Here is an 8,417-nt window from a genome sequence, read left to right as displayed (position 1 = left end):
AGTTTCCCATCAGACAGGACGGGATACTCTTTTATGAACTCCTCGGGTGGGTGTCAACCTCTTCTCTCCCGTGGACAGGCGGGCTCTGCGCGTCTCTCACGTGGATTTTTTGACCGGTAAACACACGAGCCCACGTGAACTGTTGGCTCGTGGGGTTGAGGAATTCGATTCAAGGAAACTCCGCCTCACTGCGCATGCGCGGCCTTCATGTCCCCACGATGACGCTGTGGTGTTTCAAAGAGGATTTGTGTTACATCCTGTGTGCCAGTAATCTATATGTTAAAACAATGCATCAATCAATCACTGATAATCAAAGGTTGGTAGAGTAGCAAGTATTTACTCAAGTAGGAAAAAACTTTACTTTGAAATAAATATACTCAAGAAGTAAAAAAGGAGGGAAGAAAGGAATTATTCAAGAACAGGGGCGGACTGGGACTGAAACACGGCCCTGGACTGTGGACCAGCCTGGCCCAAACTGGCGTAAATGCAACACTTCCACAAATACATATTTAACCCTTAACCGAGTGCATTTTCTCCAGTTCGGCTTTACCCAAATCTAAAAGCTTCTTGACTGAAGAGCAACAGTGTAATGCCTGATTTGAAAGCTAAGACCTACAAAAGTGATTGAAACTTTTTGTCACGTTGTCGCCAGATTTTTGTCATGTTTTTGTTGCTTTTTTGTTGTGTTTTTGTCACTTTTGTGTCACTTTTGTAGTGTGTTTTTGTGGCTTTTTTCCATTGCTTTGTTGCTGTCTCTTTTTTGTCATGTTTTTGTGGGTTTATGTTGCTTTCCTGGCACATTTTTGTTCCGTTTTCATCCTCATTTTCGTCGCTATTTTGATTCTTTTCTTTTAAGCTTTTAGATTTAGGTAAAGCTCGGTTAAGGCGGGGGATAAGAGGAGAAAATGGAAAGGCCAGACCGGTGGCCCAAGAGCCAACTGTGCTCTTCCAGAATGGACATATGGCCCGTCCGCCCCTGTTCAAGAAAGAGTAAAAAGTGGGGAAAATGCCACTTTAGCAGAATGAGTCCTGGGTAACTGAGCGTCAGCAAAACATTGCATTAAAAATCCTAGCATTTCCAAAGAGCATGCCATAAAATTACAAAGACAACTTTTCTGAAGAATGAAGTCCATGAAACACAAACTACATTTATTTTATGTGTCACATTTGTTTTATTAGTTTATTTGAACAGGTACAATGCACATTAATAAACATCACTGTAAATGTGCCAGCTTTAGTTCTAAAAAGCTAGTTTTCGACTGTAGTCCCTGGGCAAGATGTAGGTAACCAGGATGAAGCTCTTGCCACACACACTGACTCACTGTGGAATGAGTAACTATCTGTTTTACTCGAGTAAGAGTGCAGATACTTCATTGTAACATAGAAAACATTGCACATGTCTAAGAAGTACAATTACTACATGTACTTGAACGTTCTGAAGTCATTGTACTCGCCATGCTGCTCTGTGATCATCATAGAGCAGGTCAATTTGTCTTCAGAGTGCACCAAGACCCTTTGGTAAATTATATACGAACAACCAAGGCCATCATTTTTGCATTACAGTACATGCAGCTCTCCGTACATGATCACTGTGCTCGCTCTTGGAACTCAGCAACATCTGTAGGCACAACATAAAGTCACAGGATAAATCTATTCAACTTTTTTTCCCTGTCATGTCATTTAAGAGCTTAATCAAGAAAACAGTTAGGCTTGTGGAAAATTAATGGTCCAATTGCCTGAAAATGCACTGGTGCCACCTACTTTCCAAACCAATCGATTAAGAATGAAGACTGTGTTTAGTGTAGCCTACTTCTACTGGAATGACAGTGGTGGGTAGCACTGGGATACTCAAGAACATGTACTTAAGTAACTTGTAGCCGTACTGTAGCAAGTAGTTTTATTTCATACAGTACTTTTTACTTCTACTTGAATAAAAAAAAACCAATAGCAACTCGTGCCACTGTGAGTAAATGTTTAAGTGGACATCATCATTGGACGTGTAAAATAGATGTTTTTTGTGTGTGTTTTGTTACTTATTGATTCATTTAAATATGTTTTATAGCATGTTCTTACAGTTATTACCATTTATGTCACTACTCAATTAGAATCAAACTTTTATGTTCAACCAGTTATAGAGTTTACTTTTACTTGAGTATTTGGCAGTGGCGGCTGGTCCATTATGGGCGGTGGGGCGCCGCCCCTCCTATCAATTATGCAAATAATATAACAAGTTTTAAGCTTAGCAAAATCCTAACTTTCTTATATACAGGTCTTTTATACAGTGGAGGGAGGGGGAGTGGAGGTGAAGGAGCGTGTCATTTTGTCTGCCTGGTTCATTGTGTGCTGTAACCGCTGTAACAGCCTCATAAATGTGTAGTTTTGTGCTTGGGGCGGCGAGGAACAGCGCCCCAAACATCTAACCAACGGCGCTCTACTATGGTATAAAAACGTCACTGTATATCATTAATTCAACCAATCAGAGACGCGCAATGTTAAATCTCCGATGGGCGCTGAGGCCGAGCGCCCATCGGAGATTTAACAGGTGAAAGACGAGGAAGCTCTACTGTAAACAAAAACGAGTAGCCCGTTGTGGGAGCAGCTCTGAGCTCACGGACGATCGGAGGAAAAACTTCTCATCTGAGAGACGGAGGAGCTTCGTGTTGTTTCCTGAGAGGAGGTGAAAGGACTTAGTCAAACTAATGGACTTGGGACAACTTTCTTCGTCAGAAGTCACGTCTAAACGGACTTTCCTGGAGGTAGCATGACGATGCTAACTAGCTCGTCTGCTTTAGCTGCTGCTTGTTTATCTCACACTTTGGGACAAACCCTCGCTGACTTGGACAGACAGTTCTGTCCCAGGACGTGGACATTTGATGGAGAGAAGATTCAGGACCGTGAGGAGGAGCTACGACAGGAGAGGGGAACTTCATTCATTCACTGAGGGAAACAGAGGAGGAGCTCCAGGTGCTACAGGAGGAGGAGGAGGAGGAGGAGGAGGAGGAGGAGGAGGAGGAGGAGGAGGAGGAGGAGGAGGAGGAGGAGGACTCTCTTCTAAACGTGAGCTGCACATTATTTCTGAGCGGATCATTTGTCTGACAGTTTATACGGGTTTAAACCTGTGGCTCTGAGGCTCATAATGAAACCACAGCAGGTCTGGGACTAAAACTGTACATGAAATCAAAGAGGAAACACCTCCTGCCTTTGTTCTGGTTCTGTTGGTACAAAACACATATCAGTGGTGCACAATACAAATATGTATAGTGACTATCACTACACTTTAGTCAGAAATGATTTATTTTTTAGTTGAATAAAACTAAACAATAAGTTTTGAATATATTCTACATAAAAATAATAATATTAAATGCCCCAAAGATAACTTTCTTTTTTAAGTTAAAAACAATGTTTATAAGTATCTTCTAAAATATAATTGAAGTTAGGTCGAGGCAACAGCCCCCCCTGGTTTTCACATCACCAGCCGCCACTGGTATTTGGCCCACAACTTTATACTTCTACTTGAGTAAGATTCATTTAAAGTCATGTTACTGCTCTGTGAATGACACCTTAGTTACCATCACTATCATCTATGGAAATGAGCAGAAAATCACTCACTAAAGAAGCCCTACTAACTACTGGCCTCCTCTCGTCACACACCGGGGTGGACCAGGACTCGGCTCTCCAGCACTGGCAGTTTAGGGCCTGGACAGGAGGTACCGTGGATGGACATTACATTTGTCGGGGGGAAAAGTGCGTGTTTTATGTAGAAAAAGTAAATGTTTTTTTCTTCCCCTGTTGGTGGTTTGAATGGAAATTATCCCAACAAATTAAGCACATGATGTTTAGTTCTAGCACTATCAGTTTTCAGAATTCAGCGAGCGACTTCTGATTACATAACTTCAGAACTTACACAGTGGGTGGAAAATATCGCGGGTCGTAGTGGATTTCCCGGCGCGTGTAACCCGTAACCATGGAGACTGAGGGCGCGTCTCCTCAAAATCCCGCCCAGAGATGAGAGAGAGCGGAGGAGAGGAGTGACGTGGTTCCATTGGTTTTCTCTGCTTAGTGGGTGTGTCGTTTACAGCAATCGAGTGATCAGAAATGGGACGGCTTAATGCACAGGAAAGAAATGTACAGCCTCTGAGCTCGGCTCCACGCGCCCCGTGAAGTCGTGCGCACGTTTGTCATGGTGAGGCAGGCGGGTCAGAAAAGCGCGCGGGGATTTGAGAGCTGACTAGTGCCGCTCATTTTCACGTGTACAAGCAGCGTGAAAACAGTCTGCTGTGGGTTGGCTGGGGAGTGACCGACACACACAATTGGGCAATGCATGTGAGGTTTACAAAGACATCGTTCTTCTGGTTGTTCTGGTACGTTCTCTGGAGGCTCCAGGAACCTACTTTGAGAACGGCTGCGTCAGTGTGAAGCTTGGTCAAGTGATAGGCAAACTTTTACACTTTTCAGTGTTTCAGGGTTAAACCAATCACAAAATACTAGAACATGGGAATAACTAATATAAGTCACAGCAGTTAGCCTGCCTCATACTGTTGGGTCGATCTGATATCACCAAGTAATCGAGAGTCCAGGCGCCAATGTAAAGTTGTTTGTCCAGGACAAATGTTACAGCAGGCCAACCAGCCTCGTCCTGGGCAAACAACTTTGACATTCGCCCTGGACTCTTAATTACTCGGTGATTTATCAGATCCACAGTAGTTTTGACTTGCTCATCTTTAGCAATACGTTATGGTTGTATTTAGGCTATATCAAAGAGCAAACAGGCCCTTTTTCCTCACACAGGCTACTGTAAATGTATGAATGAGCACACATTGACATTTTGTATACAACCAGTGTTTAATCACACATTTATTGTATCAAAGAGAAAAAAAAATGACAACTTTGTAACAAAAACTGCTTACTTTTATTTTTGTCCATAGACCTGAACCTCTTTAAAGCCAATGAGCTTACACCAGATGTAAACCTTCACTGTGAAGCTTAAATGAATTAATTGGCTCATGCAAGTTTTATTTTTAAAAAGCCTTCGTCAAGTGATGAATGAAAAAGGTGGATCAAACTAACACTACATGTAATAGTACACAGTACATTCAATAACAAAATAATAGCTTGCAGATAAATGTTGAGAAACTGGAATGCAACAAAGAGTCAGAAGAAATATACCTGGACAATCCCAACCATGGGGGAAAAAAAATTACAGAACACACTAAAATGCTTGATTGTTTAAAAACTCAACTCAAAAATGACAATAGTCATGTCCATGTGAAACGGCAGAGTGTTGCTAACCGTTTTCTTCAGCTCCCTTTAAATCTGACAGACAAGTTCATTTTCTGTCATTTGACCTGGAGCGGCTGCAGAAAGAAACCATAAAAGTCAATATGCGACATTACATTACAGTTACAACACTTTTCTTGGTCACAAAAACCCACCTCCTAGAACGCGAAAACGACCTAGAGGGTTTGTGGTTCCTGTCCCGAGAAAGGGATCTCTCCCTCCTTCTATCCCTAGAGAAGGATCTGGAATGCAAAGAATTACTTTTAAGGGACAATAAGACAAATTACATATTATTGTTAAATGGAAAAAATGTAATACCTGCTTCTACTGCGACTAAAACTCCGCCTGCGAGGGGATCTGTACAACAAAGACAGAGGCTTAATAGACTTCCACAACCGCTGCCACTTATCTTAAGGTATAAGATGGTGTGTAAAATGTTATCAAATACCTAAGCCTGTTGTGTAGAATTGAAAAGCATACATATAAAAAATAAGAACTAATGACGATGGTCATGTCAGTGAATGCGGTTAGAGTATCATGCACATTTGATTAGACTTTCCAGCATTTATCCTATTTTGAGTATTTTAATACGAGACTTGTCATTCTTTGCTTTGGAGACGATTGAGGACCCTCTTGAAAATGAGATGCTGCATCTCAAGGGGTTATCCTCTCATAAATAAATTATGAAATCTGACCATGGCACATGAACATAACATGAGTAGGAAATTGAGTGTGTAAAATACTCTGGATAGCAAGAAAGGTAACTGCTGAAGCACAAAAATCAAAATGCCATTCTGAATCTGGGAAGGCGTACTGTTTTTGAACCCATAGAAAAAATACTTGATAATCCTAAATTGTTGATGGATCACTGTCCTTTAAAAAGAAATTGTTAAAATAAGAAAAAAGAACAACCTTTGTCAACCAGCTTTATCTTCAAAACTAATCAGCAGTGTACTGAATGAGGCTGGAAAACTTACTAGTATTATCGGATTTCAACAAGCTAGATATGACGAAAGGGAGGCAGACTGTTGGCCGGGTGGGTAGAATTGGCTGAATAGGACTGGCCAGACGCTGCAAGGTGACTAGGTGGCAGGCAGATGGGGGCTGGCCGAAGCTTTTTTCCTGCTTTAATTGGTTAGCCGATGGCTGCTGCTGGTAGGTTGTAGACATTTGACAACATAATACGCTGATTGGTCAGGAATGTGAGGAGGGCCGCTGCCGTTTGGATTAAGGTTGAAGGAGGAGGAGGTTGACAACGGCATGCTGAGGGCTGGTGCAGCCTGACGACTGGCCGAGCCTGGGTCGTTAACACCACCAGCCAAGCTGAGTGGGGCGATGTCAGCAGTCACATGATGCTGAAAGAGGACTAGTTGATTGACTCAGAGGGTGGTGAGAAGAGGCATGGTGGTGGCTCTGCAACGGGTTTCATTCTTATTAATATAAATGAAAAGGATAGAAAAATGCATCAAATTTGGCACGTAACACTCCAAAATACAACTTTTGGAAAGTATCTTTTTGGCTTTTATAGTCAGCGAATTTCTGAGAGTAAATGAATTATAAATAGTAGCATACTTTTAAGAATTAAGTCAGCTATTATCAACCATCAATCTATGCATTAAAATATTCCAAATATGATAGAAAAGATAGACAATAAGAAGTCCTTGACTGCAATGACAATTCGTCAGGACTGTGGATAAGAAAATGGGTCAGTATGTCACAATGAGATAAAGTATGCTTTGACTTGCCAACTAATTTGACCAGATGCTGCTATGGTTTATGTTACCTCCGCCTGACTGCTGGGCTTCTGCGCCTGTAATCATCTCTTTCCCTGGGACGCCTGCTCCATGGAGGGGGGGCACCACGAGAACGGCTGCGCTTCTCACCATTGGACAGCTCTACTCTTACACGGCAGTTACACATAGTCCTGCATCACAAGACATTTGGAATAGATGTTGATAAAATGGACATTATCTTCAGGGGTTTGTTGTATTTACAGATTTGCTTACCTCCCATCAAGCTCGCGCACTGCATCACTTGCATCTCTAGGATCTTCGAATTCAACAAAGGCAAAACCTGGGGGGTTTCTGGCAACCCATACACTGCGAAGAGGGCCATAGTAGCCAAATGCCCTCTCTATTTCGGTCTTGTTTCCATTATTTCCCAAATTTCCAACATAGACTTTGCAGTCCAGAGGGCAGTCACGGTGCATGACTAAATCTGCAAAACAGTAAGCGCTTGATTATCATCGGATATTGTGATATTATGAATGTACAATAACGTTGATACATCACATAAAATAAGAATATCTCCCCTGAAAAAGAGATTCTAAATCTCAGTGGGACTATCCTGGTTAAATAAAGGTCAATAAATAATAATAATAAAATGTATGTTCATTATTGTTTACGGTCAAGTAATCAACGCAACCAAAGGCTGGTCACAGCGGCCTTCAAGAAGTACCAGCTTTCTAAGCGTCAATATGGAGCACCGAGTAATAGTAACACATTGTTAGGACCGTTTGTGTTTAACAAAACGGTACTTGCTCATAATTTGAGAATTTTACTAAATGAACCAACGAAATCGAAAGACTTAGCCGGACAAAGACATATCATTGCTAACTGGCTAACGTTAGCTTGAGCTAATTCCTGGTCGGAAGATAATTAAATTGGAGAAATAGAGCCTTAAAGCGACTTTGATTTAGAAAGACTACATTGCATTTGGCCTTTAGCGTCATACGAAACTCGTGGTTTGGCGGTTTACGGCAGATTGTGGGTTTGGAAGGAGATGCCCGGTGCTACATGTATGGTTAGCTTCTCCGAGGAGCTAAAATGGCCGTGTGCAGTTACGAGGCCTACGGACTCTGTACAACAATAAACGCCAAAAGTCGAATAAACCGCTCTCGCGTTATTAACTATACAAAACACAGCTATGTTTACACCAACAAGTGACTGGTTAAGTAATTGCACTCTACCTTAGCTGTTGATTAACAGTAGAAATGTGTGTCTCTTGGGCAGGTCTGTTCTTCCCGATAGTGAATGGAAAATGGCGTGGAGCGGGCGACGCGGTGACCTACGCACATGCGCACGAGCGACGAGGGGGCGGGGCATAACGGGCCAAAAAGAAGCCCCGAGGTAGAAGACTTG

General features: G+C 42.1%; 1 protein-coding gene across 2 annotated transcripts; it reads right to left on the bottom strand.

Moving 5' to 3' along the window:
- Positions 1-4,877: 4,877 nt before the first annotated feature.
- Positions 4,878-8,358, bottom strand: srsf3b (serine and arginine rich splicing factor 3b). 2 transcript variants are annotated; one of them, XM_079579126.1, is made up of 6 exons: positions 8,246-8,358; positions 7,284-7,494; positions 7,061-7,201; positions 5,596-5,634; positions 5,433-5,537; positions 4,878-5,354 (listed from the first exon to the last, which is right to left on the bottom strand). In XM_079579126.1, the coding sequence occupies exons 2-6, from the start codon at positions 7,484-7,486 to the stop codon at positions 5,327-5,329; spliced, it is 516 nt and encodes a 171-aa protein (XP_079435252.1). In that variant the 5' UTR covers positions 7,487-7,494; positions 8,246-8,358; the 3' UTR covers positions 4,878-5,326. The 2 variants fall into 2 exon arrangements, with proteins under 2 accessions (XP_079435252.1, XP_079435253.1); XM_079579127.1 differs by having other exon boundaries at positions 4,883-5,354; positions 5,433-5,519.
- Positions 8,359-8,417: the final 59 nt, after the last annotated feature.

Source organism: Gobius niger (genome assembly GCF_951799975.1).
Source record: "Gobius niger genome assembly, chromosome: 20".
Classification (NCBI taxonomy): Eukaryota; Metazoa; Chordata; class Actinopteri; order Gobiiformes; family Gobiidae; genus Gobius; species Gobius niger.
This window is presented reverse-complemented; position numbering and strand designations above follow the sequence as displayed.